General features: G+C 40.6%; 1 protein-coding gene across 3 annotated transcripts in view; it reads right to left on the reverse strand.

Annotated features, from left to right (window-relative positions):
• Nucleotides 1-18,132, reverse strand: part of crebbpb (CREB binding protein b) — a 161,525-nt gene that overhangs the window by 41,035 nt on the left and 102,358 nt on the right. For all 3 annotated transcript variants that reach the window (XM_073060085.1, XM_073060086.1, XM_073060083.1), the window contains exons 18-19: nucleotides 12,502-12,741; nucleotides 7,177-7,265 (exon numbers count right to left, since the gene is read on the reverse strand). In XM_073060085.1, the coding sequence (XP_072916186.1) occupies nucleotides 7,177-7,265; nucleotides 12,502-12,741 (329 nt within the window). The remainder of the gene's footprint in view (nucleotides 1-7,176; nucleotides 7,266-12,501; nucleotides 12,742-18,132) is intronic.

An 18,132-nucleotide genomic window follows, 5' to 3' on the forward strand; every position in this document is an offset into this window, starting at 1 on the left:
TCAGATGGCAATAAACTTGAACTAGAATTTGAGATCAAATTTCTCCTCCTTTCACTGGAACCACACTTCCAGAAGGTTATTCAAAACTCAGGACAATGTTACTGTCCAAGTGCATGACTGGATGCTGCTTTCTGGTAAAACTTGGCACTGCTGCGAATTCCACCGTGTCCACATGACCATAAAAAAACAAGAAACAACCAATAGGTGGACGAAGAGCGTGAGCTGATGCCCTCTTGTTGGCTCTCTCATTCACACACACCCAAGCTCCTGCCTCACTGCAAGGTTCTGAATGGCACCAGGAAGTTCATTCATTTATCTGGACACACAGGATACATACACACTCTCACTCAAATTAACATACAGGCATTCTGGAAGGAAAAAAAAAACATTTAATTGAGTTGCACAGTATACACTTTAAAATGCAATGCCAAAATGTATTTATTGATATATCAAGACTATAAAATCCAAAAGCCAAACTCTAGCTACTGTCTCAACTGAGCTTATTTTAATCAATCCATAAAATATAACACAGATGTGAATCCACCTGCAATCTTGTAGAACACCAACACGACAGTTTGACACTAGCAGACATGCTCTTCACCAGGGACTCTGTTAAGTGAAATGTACTAATTTATAAACACTGAACACTACTTGCAAATTGTTTAGTAGTGTCTGACATCTAAACTTCTTGCTGGTGCCAGTTAAAACCTTGCCTGTGATTTCTTTCTGTCCAGCAGCTTGCACAGCCACAGCCCTGCACACAGAAATTATCATTCAGTTCAACAAGCTGACTTTGCTCAATATAGTTGCACTCTCAAACCATAAGATTCACCAACTTAAATGGATCATTGGAACTCTTGGATGACAAACCATGTGCATTTAGGTTAATTCACATAAATCTCCTGCCCAAAGTTCTAACTTGGTTTTCCCTTTAGTTCCCTGTATTTTAGGTTTGAGAAACTAACCTGCTAACTTTAAAGATTCTGACAAATGGATTCAGACACACAAAAGATCAATCAAATATTTAACAATTGATTTGTATAAAAGTATAAATTTGCACTGCTAGTGACGACAGTTGCAAAATTCAACAACACAACCAAACAACTGAAATATTGGATGGATTTAATCTACTATTAGAGAGATTAATAGTTCAGCATGGACTAGATGGACTGACTGGCCTGTTTCTGTGCTGTAGTGTGCCATGACTATTTATTGGCTCTTCAAAGAATATCAAATGCAGTTGTTACCACTTATTATCTTAAAGTGAAATATGTTTACTATTGAAAGTGACATATCATTTTTTTTAAAGTGGGAAGTTGATGATCCAGTTTAAAAATTGATGCAAAACAGGATTGGAAAAAGCTGGAGAAAGTTGCAAACTCAGTCAGCTCCATCGTGGTTACGAGCCTCCCTAGCACTGAAGACATCTTCAAAAGATGCTCCTAAAAGGTGGCATCCATCACTGAGGACCCCCACCACCCAGGACACACCCTCTTATTGCTACCATCACAGAGTAGGTACAGAAACCTGAAGACACAGACTCAAAGTTTCAAAACAGCTTCTTCACTTCTGCCATCAGATTTCTGAATGGACAATGAACCCATGAACTACATTTTTTCTTGCTTTTTTATTCTATTTAATTTTCTAAAATATACTTGTTGTAATTTATAGATTTTTAAATATTATGCATTGCAATGTATTGCTGTCGCAAAACAACACACTTCACGACAAATGTCAATGGTATTAAACTGATTCCGATTCTGAAATTGCCCTGTGATTATGAAAATAGAGACAGAGAGTAAAGATGGTTACAAGAATTAATTTTTCCACATATTGTGGCATACTGAATTGCCACCGGAAAGGGTGGTAGGAACTGATTACACTACATCACTTAAAGAGAAGTGTTTAGAATACATGTTTGCAAAAGAGATATTTGAAAAGGTTGCAGTATTGTGGGAAGGGAGGTGAGTTTAGACTGAGATGCCTAGATGGAAAATGGAACAGAGGTGGTTCTTTTAGAGAGCTCTCACAGGTGCAGATGATTCAGTGGCCGACCATGTGTCAACAGATTAAGTCATTAATGGTTGCTCTCAAGATGGAAAGCTCCGAGTTAGGATGACCATGGCGAAGTTGCTGTTAATAGTTTTGTGAATTGTTCTAAATGTTCCTATAGAATCATCACATAGACATTTTATCCATGCTGACCATATACCCCTCTGACATTATTTAATTGTGGGTTCTGGATCAGGTCTAGCAAGACCAGGGCTGGCAACAATCATTATTTTGGGACAGACTCCTTGCAGTTTCCCCACTTTGAATATCTCCCTGCTTTGTTTATATAAAGAGCATACTGCACACGAAGAGAATGTCTGAATTGAAGGACAGCTCTTATGTTATCCAATCCTAGTTCAATACCCTCAGACGAATATGTAACAGTAACCAGGCAGCAATGTAATGGAAATGAACCAGCTCCATAGTTTTTCAAAGGCTTGTCCTCAAAATAGTGATTGTAGTCAGTCCTAGTCATGCTAGACCTGACCCAGAGTCCACATCCACATAATGTCTGAGGGTAGAATCTCTATGCATCTATAAGAAAAGGAATTTAGAATGATTAACAAACATTTTTACAGCAAACGTGCGTAGAATTTGTTAAATAGGAAGTATTCCTTAAAGTTTGTGTGCATAAACAAGGAAAAAGGACTTTATAAATACCTGGCTCAGTAATTAGCAGCTTTGATATTATATATTAATAGTTATAACCGAGGATACTATACTCCTAACTGAGCACAAAAATTATTTTTATTAGATACATGACAATAATCTGTGAAGGACTTGAAGAACAATGGCAATTGTTGCAAATGGAAGATTGCAGATCTAGTTAAAAACATAGAAGACTACTGCTGAGTACACAGGCCCTTGATCGCATAATGTTGTGCTGATCTTTTAACCTACCCCAAGATCAATCTAAGCTTTCTCTCCCACAGAGCCTCTATTTTTCTATCATCCATGTGCCTACCTAAGGTCTTCTTGAATGTCTCTAATGTATCTGCTCTGTCCCTGATGCAGCCTCCTGGCTGTGCGTTCCATGTAACCAACACTCTCTGTGTAAAAAGCCTACCTCTAACATCCCACCCCCCCCCCATACTTTTCTCCAATCACCTTAAAATTATGCTCCCTAGTATTAGCCATTTCCGTCCGGCCTGGGAAGAAGTCTCTGGCTCCACTCGGTCTACGCGTTGTACACCTCCATCAAGTCAAAATGTTCTTTCATTTTATAACCAAACTGAAACCTCCAGGAACTCGAGGAAGAAACTCTTTGACATTTTTGTCCTGATCCTGTGTTTATTTCAATCTACAATTTTCATGTATTCACCTTCTGCTCTGACAGTTTACTTCTTCAGGTGTTGTGAACATCAGTCGCCCAAGCACAAAACTCAGTAACTTGTGAACAAAACACTAAGCGTTCATAGATGCTACAAGTACACTGAGGAATAAGGATTGTGCTGCATGAAATGTGATAGGTACTTACTGAATCAGGGTGTCACAAATGTTATGGGAAGCAGGCAGGAGAATGGGGCCAAGAAGAAAAATTTTGTGAACCCTTTTTGTTATATTGTGGCTCTTTTACGAAAGTAAGACCATAAGACATAGGAGCAGAATTAGGGGCACTCGGCCCATTGTATCTACTCTGTCATTCATCATGGCTGATGTACGGTTGCAAGAAAAAGCTTGTGAATCCTTTGAAATTTCCTGGTTTTCTTCATTAATCACTCATGAAATATCGTCTGATCTTCATCCAAGTCACAATAATAGACAAAGACAATCTGCCTACATTAATAACACACAAACAATTGTACTTCTTCTTGTCAATACTGAGTACACCATTTAAACAATTACAGTCTAGGTTCAAAAAAGTCTGCGGTTATAATGCCTTCTATAAAAGTTGTAGTCAGGTGTTCCAATCAATGAGATGAGACTGGAGGTGAGGGTTATAGTGGTGTCCTGCCATATAAAAAAGACACAAAAAGTCAGGTTACTGCCAGCCTGCTCTTCTCAAGAAAGATCTGTTTATGTGCACCAGGCCTCGATCAAAACAACTTTCAGAAGTCCTTAGAAGAAGAACTGTAGAGATGCATGAAGCTGGAGAAGGCTACAAACGCATTTCCAATGATCTGAGTGTTCATCAGTCCACAGTAAGAGAAATTTTCAACAAATGGAAGAAAATTCATTACTATTGCTACTCTCCCGAGCATTGGGTATCCTGCAATGATCACATCAAGAGCACAACGTGCAATGCTGAAGGAGGTGATAAAGAACCCAAGGGGAACAGCAAAAGACCTGCAGAAATCTTTAGAACTTGCTAAAGTCTCTGTTCACATGTCCACTGTAAGAAAAACATTGAACAAGAATGGTGTTCATGGAAGGACACCACAGAGGAAGCCACTGCTCTCCTTAAAAAACATTGGTGCAAAAGACCACCTGGATGTTCCACAATGCTTCTGTGCCAATGTTCTGTGAACAGGTGAGACAGAGGTTGAACTGTGAACTCATGCAAACTGTGAAGGATGATGGAAGGAGCATCATGGTTTGGGGCTGTTTTGCTGGCTCGGCCTGGACAGTTTGCAATCCTTGAGGGAACAATGAATTCAAAATTGTATCAAGGCATTTCTCAGAATGTCAGGGTAGCAGTCCATCACCTGAAGCTGAATAGAAATTGGATAATGCAACAAAACAGTGATCCAAAACACAAGAATAAATTGACAACAGAATGGTTTTAAAAGAAGAAAATTCGCATTTTGGACTGGCCAAGTTAGAATCTAGACCTTAACTCAATTGAGATGCCATGGCACGACCTGAAGAAGGCTGTTCATGCAAGGTATCACAGAAATATTGATGAACTGGAACAGTTCTGTATGGAGGAATGGTCTAAAATTCCTCCTAGCCATTGTGCAAGTCTGATCAGTAGCTACAGGAAATGTTTGGTGGAGGTCATTGCTGTTAAAGGAGGTTCTACCAGTTATTAAGTACAAGGGTTCACATTTTTCCTGCCTGTGAGATGTTAAAAGATTAATTTGTCCTGCCGACTTGCAAAAAATTAGATGCTTTTAGGTGATTAAGTGGTCTTTGTCAAATACTGCTGAGATGTTAAAGGATAATTTGTCCTGATAACATGCAAGAATTTAGATACTGATCGCTCACATTGTTCCTGGGTGGATTACCTTTGCAGCTGCTTTAGATGCTTGAGTATTCTCTGTCTCGTACTATCACTGTTGCCAGGCATGTGTATCTTGCATATGTGACCGACTGTGGTGTAAAACCCTATAAAAAGGGAGGTCTGTTCCCTTGTTTAGGGTGTTACGTACTCGTGGATATCATGTACTTGTCACGTGACCGTGGTGTTGAGCTGCTGGAGATGAGGTAATGGTCTTGTGATGGTGGAGTGAAGTCATTTTCCCGCCAGTAAGAGGTCATGTGATAGGTTTTTTCCAACAGGGTATAAAAGGAGGACCCCTCCCTGTGAGGCGGGGCAGTCGGTGGTTGACTTCACCGGTGATGTCATGCTGCTGGGTATTCTGATATTATGACACAGTTTCGTTTAAAAATGGAGTTTTATTTTCTGCCTTAAGTTTTAAAAGGTTATTGCCGGCAGTTTCGCCATTAATACTGCCAATTCAGCCATGGAGAGTAAAATTCACTGACATTCGGAGACCCCGAAGAATCGGGGAAAGTCAATTTTGACGGGTAAAGCAGGCTTGACCTTGTTTAATCTTCATTCGGAAGAAATTCATTTGCCCTGATGACTCCTGTTCTGCCAGAAGAATAGCGGGTCGGGTAAAGTTTCACCAAGGAAAGGTCAGTGCCTTAAAGCCGTTTCATTGATCGCTTTGTAAATTCTCCGGGGAAAAAAATCCTTCGACGGGAATCAACATTAATGCTATGAAAGAGAACTTAAGTTATAAAGGAAAGACTCTTGTTAACAGACTTGGTAAAACTTTGGACTTTTGCATCACTACTTCTAAGAACTCTTTTCGCATTATCGCTTTAAGAACTCTTCGAGCTGCCGCAGAGCAGCTGACTTCCGGTTACGTTAGTTTTGTTTACTTTTGGGTTTTTTTCAGTGTTTAATAAATGTTTTATTTGTTATAAAAAAACCTGCCTCAGTTATATGTTTGTTGTGGCCGAATCCATAACAAGGGAGCATCGCTTGACAGGGCTCCGCAAGCACTGCGAAGCTTGTTAAGCGATCCTCCAAAAAGCTTGTACTTGCTTAAATAAAGAATTGTGGCTATCCACAGAAGTTGGCGTATTGCATTTGTATCAAGTGTGGAAGAATTGCAAGAAAACGAACCGACACCTGGACTGTGAATGATTAAACAATGTGTTCAATAAAGACAAAAAAAACAATTGTGTGTATTATTAGCTTAGATAGATTGTGTTTGTCTACTATTGTGAATGAGATGAAGATCAGACCAAATTTATGAATAATTAATGCAGAAAAATCAGGAAATTTCAAAGGATTCATAAGCTTTTTCTTGCAACCATACATCAGCCATGATGAATGACAAGAGTAGACTCAACAGGCTGACTGCCCCTAGTTCTGCTACTATGTCTATTGGTCTTATTTTTGAAAAAGAACCACAATATAACAAAATGTATTTTATAAAATTTGAGTAAACTTAGAACAAAATGAATATTATTCTCAATGACATACTTATTGTGAAGTTAAGAGATCTTACCCACCCCTACAGTAATTCAAATGCCATTACAAATCCAAAGCAGTGAAAACAATCTGACAATCCAGCCAAAAAAGGGCAGCTTTGTGGAAGTTAACATGTACAAGTACACTTAGCACATGGAATAAGGACTGCACAACACAACCCAGTGTGAATCAATGTCTCTACAAACTGAAACAGCCACACCTCAAATAAATCAAAGCATTAAATAGTTCACAATTACATCTCTTATGGACCCTAGTTCAATGGCTTCCATTCCCAAAAACTTTAATTATTCTAGATTTACAACACAATTATCCCTATGTAAAAATATGCCACAGCAATAATCAAAATACTGCTTTTGTACAACCAGGCAATGAACTTGGTTTGTCTCTAAGAGGACAATTTCCATTCTGTATCTTTTAACACAATGTGGAACACCTCCACCCCTACGTTACCTTACCTGTTCTGATAGCTGAAATATGTGGCATCACGAGGGATTGTACACAACTGTTTTCCATAGCAGCACAATGTCTGAGGGGAGAACTCATACTAAGGAAGGAAATACAAAAGAACAATTTTAGCTGATCAAAACAGTGGTATTTGTGTCAGAGTTCAAATCAATTTTTGAAGCAAACTCATTAAATGTAGCAACTTTGGCATTTCAGTACTACATAGTGAGCAATCTATGCTTCTTACCAACTTTAATGCAGAATTTAGACTATAGAAGTAAGAAAAAAAATCACTGCACTAAGATTACAGCATATGTAAGGCCACATGTACATATTAACTCCACCATGGACGGTCCCAAGCCCGGCTACAAAAGGAGGGGTGTGACATGGGATTAGCAACTCTAGCCCGTTAAAAACTCAAAACCATCCCTGAGAGAGGAAGGATCTTCACCTAGAAGACATATAAAGTCTTGTGGTGAAGGCAGAAGCCATTGGGCCAATCAACCTTCAGCCCAGAGCAAAGGACCCTGGGGAGCCACTGGTGGCGACCTCTCCCCAGTAGGGATGATGGGCTTAAGGAAGTAAGTATAAGGACACTGTCATGCTTTTTGTGACAATGGATTTACAAAGGTTACATTGTTGTTGGAGAATTCAACTTTCCCACTTCATAGCCATACACATTTCAGCTATGATCCCAGCATTCACCTTGTAATATCCCACTGGTCACTGGTTGCCAAACTAAATGTGACACCTTCATCCCTACTTGCCCCTTCCTGCCGGTTGGCCAATACTTGATCCGTGTCAATGTATTACTCCAGCATTAGTATCCTCAGATGTCACGTTCTCAGCTTTGGTGTCCTTGTAACCATGCCTCTGTAAAGGCTTCTGATAATTTCTGATTACCTTTGTGCTGACAGTTCATTTAGCTTACCTCCAATGCTTTGTTCATTATTTGTTATGGTGTTCATGTATTTATATACATTTTATTCCATGTCCATACTTTAATCTCTAACATTATTTTTATATAATTCTTCATTCCTTATAATTGTTGAATAATGTTTTTGTTGCATATCGTGTCAAGACACTACAGCAAATTCCTAATACACAAGACCATAAGACATAGGAGCAGAATTAGGCTGTTCAGCCCATCGAGTCTGCTCCACCATTCCATCATGGCTGATTCTGGATCCCACTTAACCCCATACATCTGCCTTCTCGCCATATCTTTTGATGTCCTGACCAATTAGGAAATGATCAACTTCCACTTTAAATGTACCCATGGATTTGGCCTCCACCGCAGTCTGTGGCAGAGCATTCCACAGATTCGCTACTCTCTGGCCAAAAGAATTCCTCCATGCCTCTGTTCTAAAAGATTGTCCCTCAATTTTGAAGCTGTGCCCTCTAGTTCTGGATACCCCCACCAGAGGAAACAACCTTTCCACATCCACCCTATCCAGTCCTTTCAGCATTCAGTAGGTTTCAACGAGAGCCCCATGCATTCTTCTAAATTCCAGTGAGTACAAGCCCAAAGCTTCCAAATGCTTCCTCATATCTTAATGCCTTCATTCCTGGAATCATCCCTGTGAATCTCCTCTGGACTCTCTCCAATGACAACACATCCTTTCTGAGATATGGGGCCCAAAACTGTTGACAGTACTCCAAATGCGGCCTGGCTAGTGTCTGATAAAGGCTCAGGATTATCTCCTTGCTTTTATATTCTATTCCACTTGAAATAAATGCCAACATTGCATTTGCCTTCTTTACCATGGACTCAACCTGTAAATTAACCTTCTGTGAGTCTTGAACCTTCTCCCCATTTAGATAATAGTCCGCACTATTGTTCCTTTTATCAAAATGCATTATCATGCATTTCCCAACACGTATTCTATCTGCCACTTTTTTGCCCATTCTTCCAATTTGTCTAAGCATTGCTTCCTCAGCACTACCTACTCCCCCACCTATCTTCGTATCGTCTGCAAATTTTGCCACAAAACTATCAATTCCATTATCTAAATCACTGACAAAGAATGTGAAAAGCAGTGGTCCCAATACCGACCCCTGAGGAACACCACTAGTCACTGGCAGTCAACCTGAAAAGGCCCCTTTATTCCCACTCACTGCCTCCTGCCTGTCAGTCATTCTGCTGTCCATGCCAGTATCTCTCCTGTAACACCATAGGATTGTATGTGTGGCATCTTATCAACGCCTTCTGAAAATCCAAGTAAGTGACATCCACTCCCTCTCCTTTGCTTGTTACTTCCTCGAGGAACTCTAACAGATTTGTCAGGCGAGATTTCCCTTTACAGAAACCATGCTGACTTTCACTTATTTTACCATTAGTCTCCAAGTACCTTGAAACCTCATCCTTAATAATAGACTCCTACACTTTCCCAATCACTGAGGTTAGGCGAACTGGCCTATCATTTCCTTTCTTTTGCCTTCCTCCCTTCTTAAAGAGTGGAGTGACATTTGCAATCTTCCAGTCCTCCAGAACCATGCCAGAATCAAGTGATTCTTGAAAGATTATGACCAATGCATCCGTTTATATATAATTGTATATGGCGAATAAAGTTGATCCTTTATGTATAAAGCCTTTAGGCTTTTCTTTGCTATTTTAATCACCTTTGTTTGTACTGAAGTTCTGTTTGTCACATCCTTGATTTTGCTGCCTCCCTGTTTTTTTTTTACTGTTCTTTCATTTTGTTATTTATTTATTTAGCATGGAACAGGCCCTTCCAACCCGATGAGCCATACCACCAAGTAACCCACCTATTTAACACTAGCCTAATCACAGGGCAATTAACAAAGACGAATTAACTTACTAACTGGTACGCCTTTGGACTGGGAGGAAACTCACGCACATATGGGAATGAGAGTACCAACTTTCTTACATAGAACGCTGGAATTAAACTTTGAACTCCAACGCCTTGAGCTGTGCGAATTACTGTGTTACCCTTGACTTTCTCTCTAGTCACTTTGCTTATGTTCCTAACCCTCTACCATTCCAGTTTAAACTGATCCCCAACAGCATAAGAGTTATCTGTTGAGAGGTAACTCTTCACAGATGCTGCCTGATCCAGTGAATATTTACATCACTTAGTTCTCTGTGGTTAAGAAGGCGTATGGTTGACTCAATCGTAGAATTGAATTTAGGAGCTGAGAGGTAATATTGCAGCTACATAGGACCCTGGTCAGACCCCATTTGGAGTACTGTGCTCAGTCTGGTCATCTCACTACAGATAGATAGATAGATAGATAGATAGATAGATAGATAGATAGATACTTTATTCATCCCCATGGGGAAATTCAACTTTTTTTCCCCAATGTCCCATACACTTGTTGTAGCAAAACTAATTACATACAATACTTAACTCAGTAAAAAATATGATATGCATCTAAATCACTATCTCAAAAAGCATTAATAATAGCTTTTAAAAAGTTCTTAAGTCCTGGCGGTTGTATTGTAAAGCCTAATGGCATTGGGGAGTATTGACCTCTTCATCCTGTCTGAGGAGCATTGCATCGATAGTAACCTGTCGCTGAAACTGCTTCTCTGTCTCTGGATGGTGCTATGTAGAGGATGTTCAGAGTTTTCCATAATTGACCGTAGCCTACTCAGCGCCCTTTGCTCAGCTACCGATGTTAAACTCTCCAGTACTTTGCCCACGACAGAGCCCGCCTTCCTTACCAGCTTATTAAGACGTGAGGCGTCCCTCTTCTTAATGCTTCCTCCCCAACACGCCACCACAAAGAAGAGGGCGCTCTCCACAACTGACCTATAGAACATCTTCAGCATCTCACTACAGACATTGAATGACGCCAACCTTCTAAGGAAGTACAGTCGACTCTGTGCCTTCCTGCACAAGGCATCTGTGTTGGCAGTCCAGTCTAGCTTCTCGTCTAACTGTACTCCCAGATACTTGTAGGTCTTAACCTGCTCCACACATTCTCCATTAATGATCACTGGCTCCATATGAGGCCTAGATCTCCTAAAGTCCACCACCATCTCCTTGGTCTTGGTGATATTGAGACGCAGGTAGTTTGAGTTGCACCATATCACAAAGTCCTGTATCAGTTTCCTATACTCCTCCTCCTGTCCATTCCTGACACACCCCACTATGGCCGTGTCATCAGCGAACTTCTGCACATGGCAGGACTCCGAGTTATATTGGAAGTCTGATGTGTACAGGGTGAACAGGACCGGAGAGAGTACGGTTCCCTGCGGCGCTCCTGTGCTGCTGACCACCGTGTCAGACCTACAGTCTCCCAACCGCACATACTGAGGTCTATCTGTCAAGTAGTCCACTATCCAATCCACCATGTGAGAGTCTACTCCCATCTCCGTTAGTTTGTGCCTTAAGATCTTGGGCTGGATGGTGTTAAAGGCACTAGAGAAGTCAAGGAATGTAATCCTCACAGCACAACTGACCCCATCTAGGTGAGAGAGTGATTTGTGCAGCAAATACGTGATAGCATCCTCCACTCCCACCTTCTCCTTATACAGGAAGGATGTGGAAACCATAGAAAGGGTGCAGAGGAGATTTACAAGGATGTTGCCTGGATTGGGGAGCACGCCTTATGAGAATAGATTGAGTGAACTCCGTCTTTTCTCCTTGGAGCGAAGGAGGATGAGAGGTGACCTGATAGAGATGTATAAGATGATGAGAGGCATTGATCGTGTGGATGGTCAGAGGCTTTTTCCCAGGGCTGAAATGGTTGCCACAAGAGGACACAAGTTTAAGGTGCTGAGAAGTAGGTACAGAGGAGATGAAAGGAGTAAGTTTTTTATTCAGAGTGGTGAGTGCGTGGAATGGGCTGCTGGCAATGGTAGTGGACGCAGATACGATAGGGTCTTTTAAGAGATTTTTAGATAGGTACATGGAGCTTAGTAAAATAAGAGGGCTATAGGTAAGCCTAGTAATTTCTAAGGTAGGGCCATGTTCAGCACAACTTTGTGGGCCGAAGGGCCTGTATTGTGCTGCAGGTTTTCTATGTTCTTATTTCCTATTTCTGGAATCTTCAGTTTTTTGTGTGGTACAATTAACTTGTATAGAATTTTAATAAGAAGTGAAAAGGGAGGGTAAAATACATTGGGAGATGACGACAGCTCGTGAATTTTATTTTAAAGACTCTGATGTTAGTAAGTGAATAAATACCCTTTATATTTACACTGATGATAAGGTAGTGTACATTTTGTCTCAATTGGCTGTTCATAATTGTAATTAAAAAGTAGATAATGAAAATCACACCAGTGACAGAGTACAGTTGATGAAAACTATACATACACTAAGTGCTTTCTACATCACTTCACAGATTTTTGATATAAAGAATCTTACCTTTCGTCCACAGCAGTAGCCAAGAGATTGCATGACTGGATCAATCTCAAGCTCAAAGACCTCGGCTAATTTTGTACAGTATTTATATACACGTGATGTCTTGCGATTGTACAACCATGCATTGTTGAACATCAACCATACATCTTCTACATACTGCCATGGCTCCTGGTACTGCCCAGTGTCCAGCTTCCGTTTTATCGTCGACAGATCCATAGGATTCTTCACTATGTCAAAGTAATCCTATGCAGAATATGTGAAGGAGAAATATTCAGTCATCTATTGCAGTCTTCAAGTATTTCAAAGCTGCAGTACTATATTTTCCTCTTAGTTTATATAAAATATAAGTGCGGATTTGAGAAACTTCACTCTCAAAAGAAGAAACAAAAAGCATCTTTAAAATGAGGTGGGATTATACTCAAGTGGTTAGCATTCAATCATCACGGTAACATCAAGACTACTAGCATCCATTATGCCCTTCAGTTCATCTGTACATGGTAAAACATGGTAAAAGCACTTTGCATTATGAAGCTTTTGATTCCTTATGACCACTTTCCTAAGTGTTTCTGACTTCTCTTCATTCCAGAAAGGTTAGTCTTTCCTGTTACTATACATAGGTAAGAGTGAAGCATTATGGATTTAACTGCAACGTAATAAAATGCTGATGAGACTTATTCTGTCTATACGGGTAGCGTCCAACCTGACAGCACAAACTTACGGTAAATTTTTCCTCCTTTCCTCTTCTTCCATCTCCCAATCTGGCTCCACTCTCACCTGTCCTCTTCACCTGCCCATCAGCTCCCTCCCTCTTCCTCCCATGGTCCAGTCTGCTCTTCTATCAGATCAACCTTTACCTTTTCCACCTATCACCTCTCAGCATCTTCTCCCCCACCCACTTGGTATCACCTTCCTAGCTTGTACTCCTTCCCCTCCTCCTCACTTTTTATTCTGGTTTTTAACCCCTTTTCTTTCCAGTCCCAATGAAGGGTCACAGCCTGAAACATTGGCTCTTTATTTGTCTCCATAGATGCTGCCTGACTTGCTGAGTCCTACCAGCATTTTGTGTGCATTGCTCTGGATTTCCTGCATCTGAAGGATCTCTTGAGCTTAATCATCAAATAAGTTTAGGACAAGTTTAATTAATGCAAGTTTAGTATAAAGGACTATTACTAGGTATTGCCATGAGGCTGAGCCTGTCAAACTAGTGAAAGTAAATGGTCTGTGTCAGTTGCTCACCGCAAAGCATTAGCTACATTTTTACATTCTGATTTCTGTGAAAACCACAGAAATCATCTTGCTTAACTATTGTTCTCTGGAAACTGGCAGACATGTTTCAGACCACTGACAATCTTGGGGGAGAAAAGTGGCTAGGACCAAGCAGGTTTACGTTATTTTCTATAAAAGAACAAAATGACATTTAAATCAACATTTCTGTGAATGAAGCTGGACTTTATTCCCTGTGTTCTGTGACAGAACTTATCAGAGCCAGGTTTATTGTCATTGACATATGTTGTGAAATTCGTTGCTTTGAGGCAGCTGTAATTACACTAACATCAACAAGTGACCAAAGGGGTATATGGCAGTCCAGGGGTGGCATGACTGCAGCAGCATGATCTCGTGGGCAAGCGTATCCCAGAAATCACAAACGGTGCAAGTGGTGGGATGCTTAACAATGCTCTTTTAGCTGTTAATGGTGCTATCATCGTAGAAAATCCAAAAACAGTATTTCAGGTGTTACACCCAACCAGAAATAGAACTGGTTCAAGACCAAGGGAGAAGCTGGGTATCTGACTGAAACTGACTCACCTCCTGGCTCCCTATAGCCTTCCCTCATCAGAAATGTGAGGTTAAATCCTCCAGTTGTGTAAATGACTGCAGTTCTAATCATAACAAGAAGCATCAGTAAGTTCAAGTTTAATTATCACTCAACCATGCATGAATACCGCCAAATAAAACAGTGCTGCTCCGGAGCCAAGGTGTAAAACTCAATATCGAGAGTCACACCTAGCACAAGCCACATAAGCCTCATAAGACAGCAACCACATACAAGATATCAGCAAAATACAGTCATATAAAAACAAATATAGTCCTAGTCCCTAAGTCCATGAATGTTGCAGCACATTTTGCAGTCAAACACAATACAGTTTGTCTTCTGCCAAACAAACATGGGGAGAGCAGCAATGACTCCAGCTTAGACAACGCACCACACCGCCTTCAGTGGAGTGCACTGCCTCTGACGCCTCTCTCCTGGGTGGCTGTTGGCAGGTGACACCCCTGCTTGAGGCCTAGCCCTTCCTATGTCCTGAGGCCAGCTCAGCTGCTGCCTGCCTCTCCTGCCCGCCAATGAATGAATGAATGAATGAATGAATGGGACTTGCAGCATTCCACATTAACAATATCCAGCAGGGTGTTGCGATCAAAGGAAAAGCAACTAAAATAATCGCTTGTTGTTAAAATGCAGCCGCCTTCTTGCACTGACTCCTCCAATGACTCTCTGATGCAGGCAGCAGCATGGTCCACACCAAGTCCAGCTCCTCCAGTTTCTCCGCCAATGACCAACTCACTAATGGGGTAGATCTGCAGTAGTTAAAGTTCCTAATGTCCATCAATGTCTTGCAACCATAAGAAATATGTTTAAAAAGGACAATAACACATTTAGTTCACTCCATAGAAACTGCTGTGATTGAATGTGCTGCCATCTTACCGCAAGTATAAGGGCAAAGAGACTGGTCAACCTATTAACCAGACTAAACGTAAACTTGTGCCTCTACTGAAGCAGGGCTTCACAGCACAAACGATTCACTGCTGTACTTAAAAGTTTCTTTTAGTGCATCACTCAAAACCCACAACCTTAAAATCCTTGAAAGCCAGGTAGGAAGGACAATGAGGACCTCACTCTCTCCAGGCTTCTTTCTAAATCATGCACCATCCAGATGAAAATAGAGGGCTGCTCCTAGGTCAATTTCCCAGAACTGCTTACTGAACAGCAGTATAGAAGATCTTCCGCAGCAATTCAAGATTAAAGATCTTGAAGACTAAAGCTTAGCTTTGTTTGTCACACATGCATCAGAACACCATACAGTGAAATGCATCTTATCAGCGAGGATGTGCTGGCAAGTGTCACCACACTCTGGCACCAACACAGCAGGCCTACAACTCACTGACCGTGACCGGACTGTGGGAGGAAACTGGACCACCAAGAGGAAACCCACGTGGTCACAGGAAGAATGCACAAATTCCTTATAGGTAGCAGCAGGAATTGAACACTGATTATGCTAACTGCTACACTACTGTGCTGCCAATTTAAGTAATTGAAGAAAGGTGCGTCCAAACTGAGAATGGGTAATAAACAGGGCCTTAAAAAGGGCTGCTTTTCTCCTTTATGTTACCAACTTCAGAAAAGAAGAAAAAAATCTGCTCTGAGCTAGTTTCGCTTGCACAAATGACAAGTGTGATTTGCAACCAATACGCGGTACAGCAGGTGTGTGGTTAAATTTGCAACCCAACTCATTTGTGGTTATAAGAAGTGGAGGGTTTTCTATTTTCTCAGAGAAACCACTAAACCACTAGCTTCCTCCAGAACAAAGAAAATGCATATTAAGCTGACATTCTGATTGATTCAGTATTTTCTGAGAAGATGAGATATAAACCACGGCAGTCAGAAGAAATATAATTCATCAGGTAAAATGCAATGACCGCTTTCAGCTAGAGAATGTATCCACTTATCTTTCAGAAATTGTCTTGTGTTTGACAACCTTTCGTACATAATGATGTACAGGATTATGGTTACTGTCCACAAACGTGGCCACAAAGCCATCTATTTGTCCAGTCAAATCATTAACACATAATGTAAAAAGAATTAGTCCCAACATAGACCCTTGTGGAACACCGCTAGTCACTAGCAGCCGATCAGAAAAGGCCCCTTTATTCCCACTCTTTTCCTCCTGCCAGTTAACTAATCTTCTACCCATGCTAGTATATTTCCTGTAATACTCTTACTTTGTTAAACAGCCTCATGTGTGGCATCTTGTCAAAAACCTTCTGGAAATCTAAGTACACAACATCCACTGACTCTCTGTTGACCTTATTTGTTATTTCCTCAAACTATTCCAACAGCTTTGCCAAGCAAAATTTAAGGAAACTATGCTGATTGGCCTATTTTAACATGTGCCTCCAAGTACCCTGAAACCACATTCTTCATGATGGACTCCAGCATCTTCCCAACCACTGAAGTTAGGCAAACTGGTCTATAATTTCCTTTCTTCTGCCCCCTTCCCTTCTTAAGAGTGGATTTGTTCCTGTGCACTAGGTATTTGATGGTCTTTGTAGTGTGGAGTTTTTTTTTTAAAATGGGCTCTGTTATGTTTCTTTATTTTGTGGTTGCTTCCAGTATGACAAATCTCAAGGTTGTATATAGTATCCAGCACATACTTCAATACTTGAGTGTACGTTCAACATTTGAGTGACTTTCCAGAACCTATTGATTCTTGAAAAGATTAATAAGAAAGCAATCACAACCTCTTCAGTGACCTCTTTCAGAAACGTTGGGTACAGTCCATCTAGTCCAGGTGACTTATCTACCTGCAGAACTATTAGCTTCCCAAGCACGTTCTCCTTAGTAATATAAACTACTTATTTCTGCCCCCTGATGATCTTGAATTTCTGGTGTATTCCACAGTGAAGACGATGTAAAACACTTAGTAAGTTTGTCCTCCATTTCCTCGTCTCTCATTGCTACCTCTCCAGCATTATTTTCCAGTGGTCCGATAACAAGATAATCTCTTTTACCAAAATTTAAACCAAACTATTAGACAAGACCAATATAGTCTACAAAATCCAATGCAGGACTGCAGAAAATGTCAGCCAAAACTATCCACAAGGATCCATAAGCATCAACTGGCTGTAAAGCTGCATGACCAATGCTTCCTAATCTCTACCCATGAAGATCCAGAGATCACAAATTTGACTAGAAGTGTGACTTTCCACGAAAAATTCTGTACACCAATACGTACACCTTGATTTATGAGCCAATGTGAGCAAAATTCCAGTCCACAATGCATGAAGTTCACCTCACAGCCAATCAACAACGAGGTTTCCTCCCCACATCAAAACTGAGTTGTTGAATTGACGTCCAATCAGCTGACTGAAAAGTATGCAAAGGCCAAGCATTCGGAGGACACACAATAATCAAAAGTGCACTGTTAAGTGTTTCCTCGTGTGATGGCAAAATGTTTGCAAGTACATTGCCAAGATCAGAGAACAACTCAACCCAATTCTCTTTTACTCTTTATACAGTATATCTGAAATAACTTTGGATATCCTCTTTTATATTATTGGCTAGCTTACCTTCGCAATTTATCTTTTCTCTCCTCATGGCTTTTTTAGTTGCCTTCTGTTTCCCAATTCTCTAACTTCCCATTAATTTTTGGTTTATTTTATGCTCTCTTTTGCTTTTATACTCTTGTTAAGCAGGCTGAGTGCAGCACAACAACACTTCTCACTCAATATCAGCAAGACTAAGGAAATGATAATTGACTTCAGGAGGAGGAAGTCCACAAAGTTGGTCTTCATTGAAGAATCGGAGGTAGAGACTTTAAATTCCTTGTGTTATCATTTCAGAGAGTGTGTCATGGG

The sequence above is a fragment of the Hemitrygon akajei genome, chromosome 11 (assembly GCF_048418815.1).
Source record: "Hemitrygon akajei chromosome 11, sHemAka1.3, whole genome shotgun sequence".
Taxonomy (NCBI): Eukaryota; Metazoa; Chordata; class Chondrichthyes; order Myliobatiformes; family Dasyatidae; genus Hemitrygon; species Hemitrygon akajei.